The following is a 20,205-nucleotide window of genomic DNA, read 5'->3' as shown; positions in this document are numbered from 1 at the left end:
TGACTGATACTATTCTCTGTATTTAGAGAGGTGATGGTTTGTGATCCTCTCTTCCCTTCTGGCTCATGGGTGATGTCAAGTATTTCAGCAAATATCTATTTCCCATGATTTCAGAGCCTTGGAGCAAACCTCAGCTATTTTATGCCTATTATAACTTATACAGATCTATAGTCTAAATATGGAATGGTTCTGTATGACTAATTCTTTCAGACCCAGCCTATTTAAGATAGCTTTGAGACTTCTCTGTCAAAGTATTATTCCCCTCACAGACTTGCAGAAGGTTTCTTTCCAGTGGCATATGTTTTTTTAGTGGCTTGCCTGTCCATGGTCTTTTGGCCTTCAGCTGGAGCTCTCTCCACAGAAGTTTGTGTGGACTTTGGAGGGTTTTTTAATCAACTGTTCTGCAGAATTATCTACAGTGATTAGAACTTGTTTGTTACATATGTGGAGACTCTGGTATCTTCATCAGTAACGTCCATGTAACCTGCTTGTAAAGTGCAGCTTCTGGAAAACATACAGAATTACATTCACACTTACCTAGAATGCTGCAGTGATAAAAGCCTACAAATGACATTGCCTTTAGAAGAGGTTCTGACGTTGCAGCTTGTCTCTGAGGTCCCCATCCAGGTGGTTTGGACCTGGAGGTTTTCAAAACCCATTTGCTTTGGAGTTGACTATAGCAAATAGGCAATCCTTAAACAACGATGAAAAGAAAATTGTTTAACCAGTATGTGTGAATACTTCTTTTATTTCTGTGCTTTCTGCTCTGGGATTTTGAGAATGTATAATGCATTTGGCATGGAGCATAGAGTGAATCAGGGAGGATAAACAATGAATAATTGATATTGTGAAACAGAAGTTTTCAGGTTTGTATTCTTAAAACTGACCCTTTTGGCTGATGGCAGCTGGATGCAGTGTTCTGAGTATCTGTGTACACAATGCATTTATGCAGTGGCATAGTTGATATTTTCTGTTTTATTGCTTGTTCCTTCCTTCCTACTGAACCTTGATCTAACGCTTTTCTAGAATAAACAGAAATGTTGTTTTCTTAGGCAAAGCAGTCAGCTCAGTTATCATTTACATGTGAAGTTAAAATAGAGGCAACAACACCAGCAGGAGAAGTGTGTTTATCTGTATTGAATCAGGTGGGATATTTGGGAGTTCCTGGGTCAGCACTGTTCAGAATTACTCTGGTTACCTCAGCAGAGCTGGTCACCACATTGATGTCCTGTAGTGGCTTGGGCAGCTCAGGTCCTGCAGGGCTCTGCTTTCTTCCATAGGGAAAATGACCATGTTTGCCTAGGACTGTTGCTTTTCTCCTAAATAATTTACCCTTTCTCAGACCAGTGACAGGACTTGAGGAATCAGCATGAAGCTGAGGCAGGGGAGGTTTAGGTTTGATTTCAGGAAAGTGTGGTCATGGAGCAAGGAGGGAACAGACTAGGGAAATGGTCTGAGCACCAAGCCTGACAGTGACACTTGAAGAAGTGACACTTGAAGAAGTGTCTGCAAATCGTTCTCACACACACGATGCTTTTCTTGAGTTGTCCTGTGCCAAGTCAGAAATTGGATTTGAGGCTCATTGTGGGTCCCTTCCAGCTCAGCATATTCTGTGATTTATCTAGTTAATTTTCTCTCTTATCCCTTCTAGTTTCTTTAAAAAACCTATGATTAAACAACTTGTGGAATTTGTAATAGGGAATTCCAATGGACTACATAATTAAATCTGCTTTGAACTTGTTCTTCTAGGAGAACACCAGATTTTGAGCCAGAGTGTTTCTTATTTTAACATTAAATCTTTCACCATTTTTTTAGAGAATAGAATATCATCCGAAAGTAATACTAGAGATTAAATGGAAGATAGGATTTGTTGCCCGTCTCCTCTGATTTCTAGTTTCAGTCTATTAAATAATTAGCAAAATTTTTGATAAATAAAAAACATTTGAAGATTTTGTTCCTGATCTGCTTGAGGGTGTCTGTTTTCAGTAGTTCATCCAGTCATTGGAATTACTGTGTTTTACAAGTGAGACTAAAAATCTTTGTAACATGAAAAAATAGCCACAACAGCCTTTCAAATGGGACTGAGGAGGTCTCAGGTAGAGCAAATAAAAATTAGGAAATTGCCTCAATTTCTTCAGAGCTCCAAACACTTCTTACTTTAATGGAATGTAGTCTCCTCTTGATCCATAGGAGTAACTGTAAGTGGTACTACTGGTTCCATACAGAAAACAGAAAGAAACAGCCTTGACATTGTAACATGTATCTGAACTCGTTTGTCACAGAGCTAAACAAGCTAAAATTCTCAGGCCTTTGTTAGCATTCTGAAAACCTGGTCAGGAAATGTCAAGTCTTATGACTGAGAGTCAGATTGATGATCAGATTTATAATAGTGCCTGTTAGATAGTTTTCTAGTGGGACTTGAGGAGGAAGAGACAAAGGGACCAGATTTTGGTAGAGACCTTTGTAAACTACTGGTTTGTGTTACTGAGTTTCTGAATACCTGCTTTTTTAGCAATGTGTCCATTAACAGCCTCTGCTTCCAGTCAGTTTGGGCCACCCTGCAGTCTTACTGGAAACACAGCTCTCTGGGAAACTCAACTGCTTTATTTCCCCATATTTGTTTATGAGTAAAACAAAATGTTCTAAACACTTCATGTTTTTGAAAGCATTCCAGTTTTCTTTACTTGCTGGTTTTAAAGTCCTTATAGTATGTCCTCCCTTTCTATCTATTTTGTCCTTTCTGTCAGTTGAATTTAGAGTTCCTCATTTTCCTTTTATTTACAGAATAGTAAGTATGATGGTTAAATATATAAACAACCTAAAAGTGAACAGAAGGAAATGATACTTGAGTGAGATATTCTTGCAATAAAAAGATAGAATTAAGGAAGAGGTGCTGTGCAGCTCATCATAGGAATATTGCCATTACCTTTTCATAGAGATGATTCAGTAATCAAAATAAAGCTGATATTTCTGTACACTACAGCTGCCTGCACATTTTCTTTTTTTTTTTTGGTCTTCACTGCCTGTTAAACTGTTTCTCTGAACCCGCACACCATATTCTCTAAGGGAAATTAAAGTTTTGATCAAATTATTTTGGGAAAAAAGAAGCCTTTCAAGATAACTTGTTTTTCTTTCAAAAACATGCAGCACACAAATTAAATATAAATATTCTAGCATTTTTGTGAAAACTTCTAACTCAGCATATCACAAAGTTTTTCCTCAGTAAGAAAAACAAAATGCTAAATGGACTATGTTCCATTCTTAACATCAGAAATGATGTGAAATAAATGAAGGTTGTTGTCCATATATTGATTTGATATGGCTTTCTGCAGATTGATTTGCAGAAATTTGATGTCTTGTACATTGAAAAATGATGCCTTATATACGCCACTTTGTGTTAAACAGTGTATCCAGCAGTTTTATTTTGCCTCATTATGTTACATCTTTGAGTATACTTCTATGGCATAATTCTGTAATTCAGCATTTGTGAACATTTGGGTATGTATATTGATAAAGACAGGACACTTTTGTCTTTAAAAATATGATGATGGCTTATCAGAACATTATATTAAAATTAGACCTCTCTGATTTAGTTATGATTAACACAGGATGGACTCATACATTAAATTTTTTTCTATTAGCTACAGTAGGCCAATATATATGCCACTTAGCAGTGGCCTATAACTTTAACATCTGAATTCTATTGGTGGGTTCTGCTGTGGGATTTAATAAATGCAGTTCTCTGCCTCACTTTCTCTATTTTTAAAATAAAAATAATTATGTTGACCCCCTTTTTTTAATGGTTTTCTGCCACAAACCTCAATAGGCATTAGAAGGTCATGATAGCTGTAGAAGTATGTTCGTAGTAAATGTTTCTGAATATCAAAAGCTTTTTTAATTAAAAAAACAAAAGAATGGTGTTAAAATCTTGTGGAGTATGTATTCTTGGGTAAAGAATAACTTTTATGAGAGAGCTGTGTTTGGTATTACAGACCAAAGTGCCTTAGTTAATGGGAAAGTCTTAATCCACTACTTCTGTTTTAGTGAAATATTCCAGTATTGGACTAAGCAAATAAAATAATTGATTTCAAAGTTATTTTAAGCACTTGGTGAATGTAAAACTCTATGCAAGTACAGTAGACTTGGAGTTTTTTCTGAGATAAAATGATAATATTTGCATCTGTAGGCTTTGGAGTCAACCTTGAATAGAGAGACATGCAGACATATACTTCAGTAGTCTGACAAAATTTATTAACTTAATATAATGTAAAAATAATTTTACAGCCACATGAACTTTGATATGGGTTGAAGTATCTGTTTCCCTTGTGTACTCAGCAGTGGAGGATGAAATGCAGGACAGTGTCTCTTAGATAAGCAGATTATTTTGCAAGATAGTCGTATTGGCTTTGCCCTTGATATTCCAAAGTATACCAAAGTTGTATGACTAATTTTTGTGCAGTGTAACTGCAATTTCTAACTCTTCAGCTCGCATTCTTCATTTTGGGATGTTATTGAAAATGGCTGTGGTGCCACAGGATAACTAATTGGTAAAGCCTATTTGGAATGTGGGTAAGCAGAGTAGTGAAGAGGAGTCTTTTTCCCTTAGTTGACTCCCAGGCTAAATTTAAACAGACTTAGGTATTTCCACACTTAGGGATTTACAATGCATCTGCTTTGAGTCAGCAGAAAGAATTAGTTACTTACATACTTGTATAAAATAGAACTCTTCACTTGGATGTAATATGCAAATCTGCATTTTTATGGTATGCCTTAGTGAAAATGCCCTTCAAAACAGTAAGAAAAAAAGAGCAAAAATTATATTTCTTCTCTCAGGTATCATTTAAAATAATTAGGTACTAAATGAATTATGCTAATTCAACCTGTTCACATCTAAATATCATTCATGTGTCCTGAGAAATCTAGGAGTCATGAGTGCTCAATGCTAAAATAATTCATGGTGCAGTTTATATAGCAAGATGGTGTAGTATTTTTTAAAGCTAGTTACTAAAATATACATATCTTGTCAGAATTCGGTGTTATTGTAGGTCACTCCATTTGTTCATATTTGTAATCCCTCCCTTATAGAAAATGTACATCAACTCAAACTTCAGTTTCCCATAGCGGTTTTTCAGTTTATTTTATAGGAGGGTTTCTGAAATGTGTTACTGGAAGTTTTTTCTGGAAATAACATTAAAATGTGTTTGGATACTGCATACACACAGAGCAGAATTTGGAAAAAATTCTGCCAGGGCGGTGGTGGTTGTGGCAAAAAATAATTTTCAGATGCATAAATGGCAAGATTCTTGTCTGCTCTTCCTGGTATTTTTTTTCTCCAGATTGTTCAGAATGACTCAGTAATGCAGTTTACTCATTCACAAGATTTTTGCAGTTCCAAAAAGTGTTTTTTGCCAAGGGTTGCCACCTCCCTTCTCCTTCCCAAGGTCCTCCTTCACTTCCACATTATTTTTTCACTGTCCTGCCTCTTTCATTTTTTTCTTGTGTCTCTTTGATATTTGAGACCCTTCCCTGTTCTTATGTAATGACTGAACATTCTTCAGCTCCACAACTCTACTGCTGGACTCTGCCGTATTACACCCATCCTGCCTTTCCCTCTGGCTTTTGTTCTTTGCAGCTGTGTTGCCAGGGTGGGTGTCCTCTCCCACCTCACCAGAAGTGTACCACATTACCTGTTTTCCCCACTTTTTTCCCCTGAGTTTCTATGGGGGAGCCCCAGGCTGGTGACCCCTGTCGTCCCTGCTCCTCCAGCAGCCTATGCTCAGCACTCCAAGTGGGAGGAGGTGGCAGTGGGGCCAGCCCAAGCTGGAGGCCCCAGTTATCTTCTGCAGGGCCCCCTCCCTTGGGAAGAAAAGTGCTGTTGTTGCAGCTGTCATCATCCAAGGAGACTTTGCAGGAAGCTCATCCACAGGATGAGAGAGCCAAGCATCGCTGTGCTCTGCTGCCTTCCCTTCATCATCCTCCTCTGCCTCACTGCAGCCTCCCTGTCTTCTCTTCCTTCAGGAGAGAGTGGGAATTTGTGAAGGAAGGAAATTATTTGCCCAAGCTGAGCCTGGCCAATGACACCATGACTCAGGAAATTCTCAAACATTAAAGATTACACGGTGTTGAGTCCGATACTTATTTTTCAAATCTGTTGCTAGAAAGATGTAATAGATAACTCTGGCCAGAGCTGAGATCTGGAAAGGAAACCCTAGTATGCTATGGGAATAAGGTCTGCATTTTTTCTGAAATGTAAATTTAATTAAAAGGAAAAAAGGGGAGGGGAAGAAAAGAAAGTTCTCCACAATCCTAATGAAATCCGGGGAACTCAAGCATTGCATTTTGATGGAGACAGAATAGCAATTTTTAAATTTGTTTTAGGCATGTGAGGAGTCTGCCACCAGCTTCAAGCTTGATCCTCAAATTAGTAAAAACTTCCTTAAAAACTTGGGAGTATTCTTATTTCTTGACATGAAAACAGGAGGCAAATCTGAGAAACTTTTTTAATTCATGCTGATTTTGGAGAAAGCTGTTACACGGAAAACAACTTTACATAGGTGAAACTGCCCTTAAATATAGTGGCTGAGTAGCAAACACAGCAGTAAATTTCAGTAATTTGGTGTGACAGAGGTGACTTAGTAGGAAGCTAAAGTTACCTGACAGTCAAACTGAAAGGCAAATGATGTAACTGCTTATCTGAGTACTTCTGCTGGGTTTGTTTTGTTTGCTTGTTTTATTTTTTTAATATCCTGAGCACAAGCTATCAAAAGATAACTGGAGGAATGTTTGCTATTTGTGCTGCCTTACTTTTGAATTTATGGGATTGTGCTAATGTTGACTTCGTTGAAGGGAAAGGAGAATTTCAGTTCAAAGCTTGACTTACTTGTATTGAACTTTTAAGTTGTAGCTCTTTTTTTCAGTAATCAAGTGTTAAGTTACTAGAATGATGTGCTGCAGTAACACTGTATTTTTCTTTTCAGGAGTCTCCTAGAAATGTGGGATTTTCTGTTGACTTTGCCTGTAGGCTGCCTTTGTGCTGCACTCATTGGGAGGTCTGTCTCCCACTTTCTGTATCACATGTGTATTAAACCTTTCACTAAGGACTGCTGACAACAGGCTGTGTCTCTTAAAGATGCAGGAGTCTTTTACATTGGCATATAAATATCTTATAAAAGATAATGATTGTAACATATATTTTATCAATCCTCTGTTACCTTTTGCTTCCTTTCTGTAGTTTCCTGCACATCCTGCCACAAGGCATATTCACTGCTCTTGCTTGCATGTTACCCATTTATACTTGACATTGGCTTTGCCTTTAACTGCAGATTTATTTCTAAGGTTTATTACTGACATTTAAAACCTTCAGCTCACATGGACTAGTCTGTATATAGGAGTTCCTCACAGTGTGTGTTCCAGCTCCAAGCCTGGGCTAGGCAGATGATTTATCTTTGTGTGTTTCCTGACTGCCATTTTCCCATTGTGCTCATCAGGCTTTGCTTGTGTCACCCCAGGTTGGTGGGTCTTCTGCCATTTGGAATTCAGTTGGCTTTAAAATTTTGTTATATACAATAAACTCATAACTTATATTTTTTTCATTAATTTCCCATTTACAGTTTTGCTGATGTGTCTTTTGAGGCACATGCTTTTACTGTTTTTTGGAAAGTACATTGAATTGTGTGTCAAGCTTTCTGAATGTATTTGAATTTATTATTAAATTCAGATTGCTGCATAATTACATTGTATACCACAGAGTAAATGTAGTGTATATTGCTTTAGGCACTACGATTCTTGGTATTATAGAACTACTGTAATTCTGTGGAATTTGGTGATGGGAACTTCCAGTAATCAGGATTTCTGTTTTAAATTTATTTTGCTACTTTTTTCATTATTTTATGTATTAATTTGTAGTAAAAATGCAAAGCTTATATGAAAAGATAACTGCCTACTACTAGTTGCTACACTTTTTCAGTATAGTTGCTACGTTTGTATTCCATGAACCCATTTGCTTCTGATTTGAACAGCTCTGTAATTATGTTCTGCTGCAATAGATACATTCTCTGTTCTGTTAGGAAAAAAGCCTCACCAGTGTATAATCAGATTTTTAATGCAGGTTTAATGGAGATAGTGCTTCATAATTAGGGTTTTAGTGTGCATGGTTTGATGTATATGCTAATATTTCTAGGAACTGATGTAGTTTTTCTCCTGTTTCGAGCCTTAACATTTTCCATGTGAGGTTTTCTTCACAAAAGAAAACTAGAAGTTTACTTTTAAGAAATAACGTAGCCCTGTCTTGTAATCCTAGGTCCTAGAAAGTGACATTTAAAGAAAATAAGGTGTATTGTAAAGCTTAGGAAAATCCTAAGAGCTCACAGTATGGAGGCTGCCAGTGTTGTCAGTTAAAATATTTGCCTTATTTTGCCTAACTCATCCTGTAAAGAATATTCATGACCATGTTTACTTGAAAAATGTTTGTCCTGAGCTTTGGGCGGAGCTAGTGTGAAGTAGGCATGTCTTTATTAAAAGAACTCACTGTCCTAGACCATGGGGTTTTTTTAATTGAGGTTGTAGGGAGTCATGCATTGTATTCTTCCCTGCATTGTATTCTGTCAAGGGTTTTATTGACTCATTTTTTGCAGAGTGTTAATGTTGGCTGAGATTTTGAGGGAAGGTATTGCATGTATTCAGTTGCATAAACAATTTTGTGAAAAGAAGCATTTTTCTTGACAAAAAGTTTTAATAAATCAATATACAAGTTGCTGCATTTCTTTGTATGTGCATATAGTACTGGTAAGTTTCTCACTTTGAATATGTTACTGAAGTTATTCTTTATGTATTATTATTTATTATATATGTAGTCCAAGACAAATAAAAGTCTTCATTAAAGAGGATTTGTTTGCAAGAAAACTGAATACATACAAGGAGATTCTTGAGCAGATAGTTTAATTTTTTTTTCTTTTTTCTATGGTGTGCAGGTGCTGTTCTCTTGTCCAGTGTACAAGGATTAGCAATTAATGTTGATCCAGTCCTGTATACGTGGCTTATCTACCAACCTCAGAAACGAGTCAGCAGGCACATTCAGCAGGTATGTATTTTAGGAGGAAAAGGGATGGGGAGAGGCGAAGCTTTCACTTCTATATATGCCAAATAGTGCATTCTTCCAAGTATTTGTAGCTTGTGACTGCTTCCTTGTGATTTGTTGCATGTACTGTTGATTTTATTTTGAAATACTTAAAATGTTAAGTTGACATATTAAAATTTTAATTTCACAACTTCTTCATTTTTAATTAAAAGAACAAAGAAGATGTGTTTGTGATCACCTTCTAGGAATATTATTTTGCAATTATTCTTATCTACTGAGACCTCATAAGCCTTGAGTCTAAATAGTGCATCATATTTTAAAATTTGTCATGATTTATCAAATAACTGTAATCACTGGTTATAAAGTCAGCACTCTTAATCAACCCCATTTTAATAGGAGATGAGCCATACAGTTCACAATTTGACAGAAGTGAGTAGCAGATTCTGTATATGATGTCAAAATACATATTTGCATACGATGTGCTTGACAAAGATAGAAGCAGCTGAGGCTGGGGCTCTGCGTGGGGCAATGCTTCCCTTGACATGTTCTTAACCCTGATTTTCATGCCACATATTCCTGACCTGAAAAGAACACTGTTTTTCCCTTAAACTGAACTTACTTATTACTGTTGTTTGGTAGAATTTCCTAGAACTTAAGTGTGCTATAGCTGATCAAACCGGTGGTTGATGTCACCAGTGATGTTCTGTCTCACTTCTCAGTGGTCAGTTATAAAGCGACAAATGTAAAAATCTCAATATTTGTCTCATAACTGTAGAACACTCTGCACATCAGAGGAGTTTCATTCTGGGCCCCTGAAGTGGGAGGATAAACATTACTTGTAAGCATTTGTTTCTTGTGTCTAAATTACCTCGATAGCTAGTAATTGTCAAACATTAATTTGAGTCCCATTAAGCTCAGTTTGCACCAGCATCAAAAAAACTTCATTGTGACAGTGAAGCTTTATTATTGTTTTAATAAATGTACTCTTTTTTTTAAGAGTATTGAGTTATTCTTCATTCCTGCATCACAACTGGAGCAGCACATTTCCTGGTGTATGTCCCTTGCAAAACAAACCATTTATCTACATTTTATTGTTATGTAGCCTTCCAAAATGTGATCAATCCTGCTTATCCTGCTTATTTTAAGTGTTTGTATTAAAGTCTGTCTTTAACATCAGTGTATTTAATCAGCTGTTAGTCAGTGCTTTCTTTCTCTTTTGATACTGGATGACTAGATGGGTTAAGTGACTACTTTAGGAAACTTGTTTGTCCCTGGGTTTGATCATCACTGGTAAAATTTTTAGCCAAATTTTGTTGAAGTATTTATTTTATAACTTATGTCATTACCTCATACAGCCTTCTAAATTTTTTCATCATCTATTTCAGATTACAATTACTGTATCACAATCCTAATGTTATTAAAATGTCTTAGCAATTTGAAATTATTTTAAATATGAGTTTATAAACTCAACTGTCAATGTCATACCATTTGCGTTGTTAACATGACTGTGGTAATGAACTGCGTGTAACAGTACAAATTAAATTGTCTTTAATAGTGATGAAGAGACTTTATGTGAAAAGAAGCTATACCTGTAAAAAATTATACTTAACCACTGACTTTTTTCTTTATATAATGCTGTAATTATCCTAGAATAAAAATTCTAGTCAAAGTTAGGCCTTGTGCCATATTTTTTGGAAAAATTCGGCTTGTTACCATAATCTAACTAGTATAATCAAACAAAAATGCTCTATATGCTTAATTTTTGAACATTTAAGAGCCATAAGATACAATGCTTTCAAGCAAGAGTTATGGTCAAAGTGTTATTGATTGGTAAAGCTCTTACCTTCCTCTGTTCTAACTGTCAGTCTTACACAATTGCAATGGAAAAAAAAAAGACAAGACTTTCTTTAGAAGTTCTTTGTATGATTCAGAGATCCTAAATATTTAGACATTTTAAGTTTTAAAACACTGCTTTTGCTCTATCATTTTGAGTAAGTCAGAGTTGTGAGTTCTATCGGAAAACACAGAGTTAGAAAATCTTTCAGTGCATTTGGCCCTGTGTTCACATTAAACTCATAATGTTGAGTTTATACTTGAGTTTATCAAGTTTGTACTTTATAAAATAAGTTAAATGAAATTATTTATTAATTTATCTCTTTGTACAGCGGTAGTCATGTAAACTTCTGCTTTCATACAGGATGGGGCTGAGATTGTCTGGTTCCCCACAGAGATGAGACACCTTTACATATGAACTTCTTAACTTTTGTTTGCCTTTTAACTATTTTTCTGGGATTTTGAGTTTAGGTTTATAGTGCCAATTTGGTAGTACATGTATTTTATATCTGCTGAAATATTCACTGTGGCTGTTGTAACTGGTTTTAACTGAAAGCATGACAAGTCAGAAATATGGAACATAATAAGCTGCATTTTTACAAAACTCATGACATTTCAATGTCTCTTTGGCCTCAGTGACATTTTATTCAGCTGGAACAGAACAGTGACTGACTGCCATGCTGAGGTGTGGGGGGACATGCAGCCCCTCTTTGTTTATTGCTGTTGGACTGCTGCTAGGCAAAGCTCTCTTTGCACCTTGCTGCCCAGCAGCTGAGAATTGTACAACTGGTGTGGTAACCAAGGCCATGGTGTTGGCATTCATTTTTAAGAGTGCTTTAATCTGTGTGGATTGTTTTTGTACAATGAACTGTAAGTGTCGCAACACTCAGTATGGGAGTAGTTTGTGCACCAATTGCTTATCTGCCTAAACCCCTTGTGTTTGTTTAATCTGAATGCCCTGTTGAGAAGGTAAATTCTTTATAAATGCTTATGAAAGGTTAATTTGACCAGAATTTAGCGAAGATACTACTATGGAGTGATTTCTTGTACTCATGCTGTTTATAGCTTGTTAACCATGACTCCCAAATGAAAAGCAAAACAAAGCCAAATTTAGAGGCCTTGTTTTCAGCAATTTAATATTTTATTTTGACTTTTTTTGGAAGATTTTTTTTCTGGTGAGTCTTATGGCAGCAAGGCCTTGTTTCTAGTAATTTTTAAGTATTCTTTAGTGTTTTATTATGACTATTTTAAAGACTTTTTCAGCTGTGACTTGTTTTATTTCTTTAAACCAATGCCATTTTCTTAGTTTTGCTCTCTTTTAAAAGCCCATACTTAGCTTTGCAAGACAAAAAATTGAAGGCTTTCTTTTCCTTAATAAGAAGCCTTAGCTATACTTTGATATGGGACAGTCAGTATGTGTGATACTTTTTGCAATAAATTTATAAATCAGTGTCTGTCATCTTTCTCAAATGTACAGTATGTAAAGCCTTTGGAACTTGTCAATACTTTTCTTACATTATTTTTTCTATGAGCTAAAATGAGTAATTTTAGGGAAAGACTGAATTATCAAAAATATGTACTCATAGATGCCTAGTGTAGATCTGTATTGTTCATATTTCTGTCCATTTTTTTGGCTGCTCCATACGTGTGCAGGTGTTACTACCTAATTTAAGGAGCATTTCAGTAACAGAGTAGATCTAAACTCAGGAGGTCAGGGTGAACGTTCTTAGTCATATATCAAAACAACCAAGAGAATTACATTGCACTTCTTCCAGATTCATCATGCTGTGAAACACTGGAATGTCATTTCAGAATCCAGATTTCTCCTTTTCTTGAACATCTGCTCCATAGAACACTGTGTATCCCAGTTCAAACCCAAGAATTTTTGCTCAGCTGTGTAGGTAGATTAAAAAAATCAGTCATTAACAATTCAATTTAATCAAGTGATTTTTCCTTCAACTCTGCTTTTTCTCTGCTCGTTTTCTCTTTACCGTTACCTTAGGAAATTTACTGTGTTATGAAATCCTTTCACTGCTTTATGGAAAGGTCATCATGAACTGAGGGTAATACCAATCTTGATGTTGTACTTCAGCTGGTACTTTGTTGAGAAGTCTGCATCAGAGATCTCCCTAGAATTTTAGACTAAGATGAAATAATTCTATTGTTATTGATCAGTAATCTCTTGTAGAACAAATAGATCCTTAAAATTGTTCTGTCTTAGAATGACTTTTGGAATATTGCACATCCTTGATGCTTTAAGAGCCAGATGTGTGATAATGAGCAGCAATGAATGAAGGACAGAAGGTAAGAGGAGGTTTCAGTACCCAAATTTAGGATTATTCCATGTTGCAGCAAAGCTGGCTGTTGAGAGCAAAGCTGTGTTGCCTTGTTTACCTTGAAAAAATAGCTGGAAATGCTTTGGTAAAACAAGCATATTCCTATAGTAAACATAATTCCTTTCTTGGTGTGCAGAGATTTCTCAAATCATGACAGATTTTGATTTCTGATATTGCTTGCAGGTCAGAAGCACTTTGTGTTTATCCCTATGAGGATCTGTCACCTCTTGCCCCATGAAGGCATTTAAGTTTATGAAGGATACAGAAATGAAATTGCTTCTTGCTTAAGGAACTAAAGCTACGTGGAACTGAAAGCTTGTAACTTCTGCTTTCAGAGGCCCCTTGAAACTGCTGATGAAATGCTCTCATTGGTGAAAATGAGGGGTTTCTTGGCTGACATCAATCCACCACATAAGTTTGGAAACATTACAGCTAATCAGTTATCAGTCTTTTATTTCAGCAGAACACTTTTCCAATACCTGAAGTGCCAACCTGAAACAATCATAGAATTTCATCTAAATTAGCAAGTCCACCTGCCAGGAAAGAAGGTGGTTTTGTGCACCCCAGGGGTGAAGCAAGTCTTCTTTATTTAGCAGTTAATTTTAATTAGTGCATTTTCATTGATTTATTTAATTGGGAACTAGGCCTAATGCCTTGCTTTATTTGAGTCCTCTGAAGCAATTTAGGTGTAGTAGTAATCTTAGAAATCAAAACAATTAAATGTAATTCAGTAATCAAACAGTGATTGCCTTTTCATGTCATTAGAATTTGTTACAAGATAGGCAGGGGGGATCCTTCTTGCTGTCACAGCTCATTCTGGTACAGTTTGGACAGTCTTGTAAGCAAATGTAAATATTCTTCTCTGAGCTAGGTAGTGATTGCATGACAGTGATCTCAGATGTTCAATAAACACCATGTGTTGAACAGAGCTGCCATCCATCCCCACTCCAAAGACTCTGTTGACTTTTCTTGCTGCTTGCTGGCTGCAAGCTACTGCAGGTGTGACCGTGGGTCTGTGTGCATGCTGCATCCACCGCGTGGGAAAGCTGGCTTCTGTACCATCTATCTCAAGGACAGCCATTCATGTCTGGGCACAAGCTTTTCAATTTGACAGTTCACAAGCCAGTGATAATATTTAGGTTCCTATCTTGGAACATTCTTTTGCCTTTGGTTTGTTTTCAGGAAGGTGACTGTATAGGCATCCCTTGAATGAAAGTTATTAATCTGTTCAGGTGTTCACATTTTCTGTAAAACTCATTTCTCATGCTCCCAGATCTGCCTGCAGTCTCTTCAGCCTCTTATTTGTGGGAAATTGTAATTCAGAAATAAAATATTTAATTACAAAAAAATCCCAAGGAAAATGAAATATTAATTCACCTAAGGCAAATTAGTCCTCTTTATAGATATTTTAGGTTTAGTTAGTTGGCATGTCTCCATGTAAATCAGGAAATACTTGGCCTGTTGTATTTTTGGCAAGCTGTTTTTAGCTATTATTTTTCTGAGCCTTTCTCTGATTTTAGATCTTTATCATTTCCAAAGTCATGTTGACCACATAGTTTGAAGTAAAAAAAAAAAATTATTAAAAATTGGTATCTGTTGATCTATTTGCATGTTTAAATGGCATATATATGTGTGTGTTTTTTGTACACATACTTCGCATGGTTTGTAATGTGTCAGATTATTGGTACCAATAAAGATTAAATTTAGAAAAGGATTGCTTATCTATAGTTTTTTAGCTACTGCTTAAAAACTGAATTACATTTGAAAAATAGTAACCTTTCTTCTTTTGAAATATGTGAATTGTTATTATTCTAGTATTCTGTATATAATTGCCACAAAACATTATTGATAAAACTGTCAGTATTCTAGAATAAAATCTGATTTTGACTTTGTGTTAACAAAACAGTCTCATATAAAAGCTGCTGTAGTTCCAAACTTTGTTACATGTTCTGCATCTTCTGCAACATTACCAATTAGTATTCATAAAGCTCAATCCCAAGTAGGTGTATTTAAGCTTTAGTACATCCTACTTTGTAGCTGGCTATTTGGATTCTTGTGATGAAATGCTTATGACAGCTCTAGCCTGCAGTGTCTCCTTTCCCATCAGATTTGCCTTTCCTGACAGCTGTGAGGCTCTTGTCATCTGCTATTTCCCAAGCCATAATTTCCTCATCAGTTTGTGGCTAAACCCCAAATCTTGATGATCCTTTTCCATCTAGTTCAATGCTGATCTTTCATCTTCTGGATTCTTTTAACCAGAAATCTCATGCCAAAAACCTGACAAGATTGTACTGGGTGTCATCAATGCAACATCAGGCTTGATTTCAGTGAGCAAAGATAAAACAGCTGTTTCATTGTCCAGATCAGCACTCAATATTTGGTCATAATTTTTTCCAGCTTTATCTGGCTGTGATAGCCTTGATGTTTTTCACTCTTTGACTAGTAGTGTAACTTATTATATTTTGCTGATCCATTTCTTCAGTGGTTCAGAAATAGATACAGCTTCTTCAGGCAGTATTTCCATCCTGTTGTCTTTTGTACTGTCCTGTGTTGTCTGCATTCATTCTTCAGAAATTCTTGCTTCACTTTGGCAAGTCAATGTTCTTGTGGTGTTACACGCACAATTGCCAAATTGTGGCTCAACAGTTGCTGTCATGAGAAAGCTGCAGCTGGCTATGCCTTATGAGAGTTGTATCAGATAAACTGTGAGATTTTGAGAATAAGTAATGTAAAATGTCTGATGAAAGTTTACAAAACTTCAGATCCCCTCTCTGTGTGAAAGTGGGAAGTATTTTTGTGGTGTAAAGGTTGTCTTTTCAAAGCTAATGGGGATTTTTGTTGTTGTTTTAACTAGAGGGTATGCCAAGGTGGCATGTTACTGTACTCCAGAAAAACTTTTTAGTGCTTTTGGAGACAAAGCTAATGACTGTACGTTCAGAGGGAAGAGGAGAGATTAGAGTTCTGTTTGTCATTGAAATTAGTATTTTTCTATTAACTTTGCATACCACTGCATATATAAATGGATTGTTTTCACTGGAGTAGGATTAAATAGTTGATTGTCTTACTTTAATTTACTTTTATAGTGGAAAATGGTGAAGGCGTTTGGAAGCCATTCTCCTTCAATTAAATGATTTTTCTGTTTGTTTTGGGGTTTTGTATGTGTGCACATATTGCACACTGCTCGATTCAGTGATCTGTTTTCTATTGGAGAAAATTTACAAGCACATTGCCCGCCTCACACGAATTTGTTTCCCACAGAGATTCCTAATGCAATGTGTGAGGTTTCTCATTACACAACTATATGGATTACATTTGCACTCCAATTTGAACAAAATTGAATTACACAAAAATTAAGATGCGTGTAATCCTAATGTCTGATCTTTAGAAAAGAACTTTGTCATCTTTAAATGATAACCGTCTGCAAAATCAGTGGTAGAACTATTCTGCTTTTGTCAACTGGGATGCATCTGCAGTTTACATAGCAGCTGATGTTACAGCAAAATGTTAGGGGCCAACTGTATAGCAACATTGTGGATCAAATTGTTTTTAATAATTTTGTCTTTTCTTGCTTGCATTACTAAAAAAGTAACAACAAAGCCAATAGACCATTCATTTGTTCCAGAATCCATGTAGACTAATACACATCGCTCTTGTCTAATCTTAAAATAAGGATGCAGTCCTTCAAACTTAATTTCAGTGCCAACAGTTTTGTAGTTTTGTATATGTCTGCAGTTTCACATTTTGAGCAGGTTCTTATTTATTGGTATGCTTAAAAATCACAACAGTTCACAATCAGTAGCAGTTAAATCTTGTATTTAAAATGTTCGGAAAAAGCACAATAATGGAGAAATATAAATACATCCTATATTTTGGAATTTAAAGAAGGTTAATAAGTGTCTTTGGATCTTCATATCTGTATAAAATTTTTCAGTTTCCATAAAACATTTAGATAATTATTTTACTTTGTTCACCAGCCAGGTTTATTCCTATTGTTTTTGGTTGGCTAGCAACCATGGTACTCTAAAGTTAGTTTTATTTCCCTTTTTTGTTTTCATAGAGCTTTTCCTCAGACTAACAGGACTGAAATAAAGAATTACAAGTGCAAATCTGAATCTGGCATTTAATTTCCATTTGTTTTCAAAATATTTGTGCTCCAATCAGCGTGTCCAGTTGTCTTCTATACATTTCCAAATATTAGTTTAAAACACGTTTCTCATGACAATGCCATAATTCTATGTTAATGTGTTTTGCCTTTTAGTGGTTCACAAGGTACTTCTTTTTCTAGCAGTCTGTAGGAGCTGTTCCACTTGGTGTGTCAGTAACTCGAAAGAAAGAGGATGAAGCATCAGTTGGAAGTGCACCTTTGGCAAGGCAGCAGTCCAATCAAGCCTCTGAGTATGCCAGCAGTCCTGTCAAAACAAAAACTGTAACAGGTATATATATCACTTATTGAAACTATCCATTTTGTATTTGCAACTTCCCTTGCTAGTGTGGCACCACAACAGACCAGCGTCAGCTGTGCAAGTACTATGAAACAACTTTTCAGTTTTAGAAAAAATAAAACTTCTAAAATTGAAAATAATCAAATGGGTTTTTTTAAAATTTTTATTATCATGTTTATTTTTATTCTCATTTTTGTTTAGTGCTGTCTTTGAGGCCCTGATAGTCTAATAAAACATATTTTGTAAAATGAGATAAAGAAGATCTGCTTTCAGTAGAATATCTGCTGTTCACCTTGATATTTAGTCCATAATTTTGTCAGATTTCAGACTGTGATTAATCTCTGATTTCAATCAGTCTATTTACTTTGCCTAAAGTCTGACATCTGTGAAAGTCAAGATTTGTGCATAAACAGTTAAAATTTACTGTTTTCAAAATCAGTCCCCATAGAAAGTGCATTTTTTGGCATTTCTGCTTATGGAGTTCAAGAAATTCTTTATTTTAGGAGTATTTTCTGTCCACTTAAAGAGTCTAAAGTGAAACTTCATTACCACTGATCAAGATAATATGGTTTTCTTGGAATTTGTTGTGTATTTATTCATATTGTACTGTCTGCAAGAAGTAAAGTAGGTGATCATCCAAAAAAATTACTGTCCAGCTGAGACTTGTAGTGATCATTCTGAAATACTCTGAACAAATTCTCTTTTCCTTTGCATTGATGTTTATTTCCACATTATTATGAAGCACTTAAAGATGTTATCTGCTGAAACTAAGATTACAGTCTTGTTCATTAATGGTAGTTAAATGCTATTTTGTGATTAAAAGGTGCTAACCCAGAAAATCTGTTTGCTGAATAGTAGTGATGTTATCATACTAAGAGTAGTGATGTTGTCATGTTATCACTGGTAGTAAGACAGCAGATTAATTTTGAGGCCTTCCATTTAATTCATAAATATCCTTCACTTGTACCATTTATCCACTTATTTTTACAATTCATTTATGAATTTCCTTTATTTTTGCCTGTGATGAAATGGCTGTACCAAGTATATTCTTCTTTTAACTGTATGTGTCATCTGTTCTGCTTTATCAGCATCATAAATGGTATGATTTGTTTCTTCTTGATGTTAGTTCTACCTGTGCCTGCAAAGCACAAAGGTCTATTTCATTAGAAAAACTTCCATTATTTTGAATATTCGACATTCAAATCCAGCTATTTGCATGAATAGATTCTAGATTACTTTTTCTTAATTTATTTAGCCAGTTTATAAAAAGTAGGCATGTAGTTCACAGAAATAGCTTTGTATTTGGATTTTGAAAACTGGTGTCCCAGTCTGGTACCTGCTCAGCACAGTAGCCCTTTTAGTTCTTCAGTTAGTCTTCACTTTGAGTATTATCTTTTCTGATCACACCAGAATATTCTACTAAATGAAAACATTATTGTTCAAAATCCAGAAATGCCATGAATGTCAGTTTTGCTTTTGGGAGGGGGGAAGTTGTGTGTGTGAGAAATAATGAAATTATAAAGTATAAAAAAAGTCATAAAAGCAAAAGTGGGGTTTCTGTGCATCTCAGCTTCTTCCAGCTTTTTAGTTCAAAGTCAATACCAAGATGTGTTTTCAGTTACACATTGCTGCAAAAAATGGATAGTTCACTTGTAGATTTCATTTGTTATCTGCCACTTACTTTAGTCATTCAGTTTATCCAATAAGTTTAGCCTAGATGCTGAGGATTTTTTGAAATCAAGTAGATATTTGGCTTCTCTATAAACAATTTTGCAGCATGGAGTTCAATACTATGAAATGAGAGGTGATGGTGCTAATTCTCTCAAGAGATAACACTGACTAAGAATTTTCTTTTTTTGAATTAAAGGCTCTCTTCTAAGGAAGAGACTATTGAACTTGGTTTCATTTATTTTCAACTGTTAAAAATTTGTTAAAAAATACTAGTATTTTTTTCAAGTGAAGCTACAATACATATCAGATGGTCTGCTGGGTTTATTTTTAAGAGGCAGTGTGCCTGACACCACTGGGTTGAAGGACAGCCTGTTGTCATGGTTTAGCCCCAGCCAGCAAAGCAGCCACTCACTCACTTCCCCAGTAATAGGACAGTGGAGAGACTTGGAAGGGTAAAAACTGGAAAACTCATGGGTTGAGATGAAGAGAATTTAATAAGAAAACCAAAAGTCATGCACACAGGCAAAGCAAAACAAGGAATTAATTCAGTGTTTCCCGTGGGCAGGGAGGTGTTCAGCCATCTCCAGGAGAGCAGGGCCCCATCAGGTGTAACAGTTACCTGGGAAGGTGAACTCCATCACTCCACACATCCCCTCTTCCTCCTTCTCCCAACTTTACTTACTGAGCATGATGCCACATGGTCTGGAATATAATTTTGCTCAGTTTGGGTCATCTGTCCTGGCTCTGTCTCCTCCCAACCTCCCATGCACCCCCAACTTCCTCCCCAGAGTGGCAGTAGGAGAAGCAGAAAAGGCCTTGGCTCAGCAACAGCAAAACCATCTCTATG

At 35.9% G+C, this 20,205-nt stretch overlaps 2 protein-coding genes across 7 annotated transcripts in view; one reads left to right on the top strand and one right to left on the bottom strand.

Annotated features, from left to right (window-relative positions):
* LOC134426653 (cytochrome c oxidase subunit 6C) overlaps nucleotides 1-20,205 on the bottom strand; it is a 475,168-nt gene that overhangs the window by 221,173 nt on the left and 233,790 nt on the right. The gene's annotated exons all lie outside the window — the stretch shown is intronic.
* The window catches only part of VPS13B (vacuolar protein sorting 13 homolog B), a 429,375-nt gene that overhangs the window by 183,604 nt on the left and 225,566 nt on the right, over nucleotides 1-20,205 (top strand). For 5 of the 6 annotated variants that reach the window (XM_063171820.1, XM_063171844.1, XM_063171802.1 and 2 more), the window contains exons 20-21: nucleotides 8,970-9,079; nucleotides 17,531-17,678. In XM_063171820.1, coding sequence (XP_063027890.1) covers nucleotides 8,970-9,079; nucleotides 17,531-17,678 — 258 coding nt within the window. The remainder of the gene's footprint in view (nucleotides 1-8,969; nucleotides 9,080-17,530; nucleotides 17,679-20,205) is intronic. The other variant, XM_063171830.1, reaches the window with a different exon arrangement.

The sequence above is a fragment of the Melospiza melodia genome, chromosome 1, assembly GCF_035770615.1.
Source record: "Melospiza melodia melodia isolate bMelMel2 chromosome 1, bMelMel2.pri, whole genome shotgun sequence".
Taxonomy (NCBI): Eukaryota; Metazoa; Chordata; class Aves; order Passeriformes; family Passerellidae; genus Melospiza; species Melospiza melodia.
Note: the sequence above shows the minus strand (reverse complement) of the source record. Positions and strands in the feature narration are given on the sequence as shown.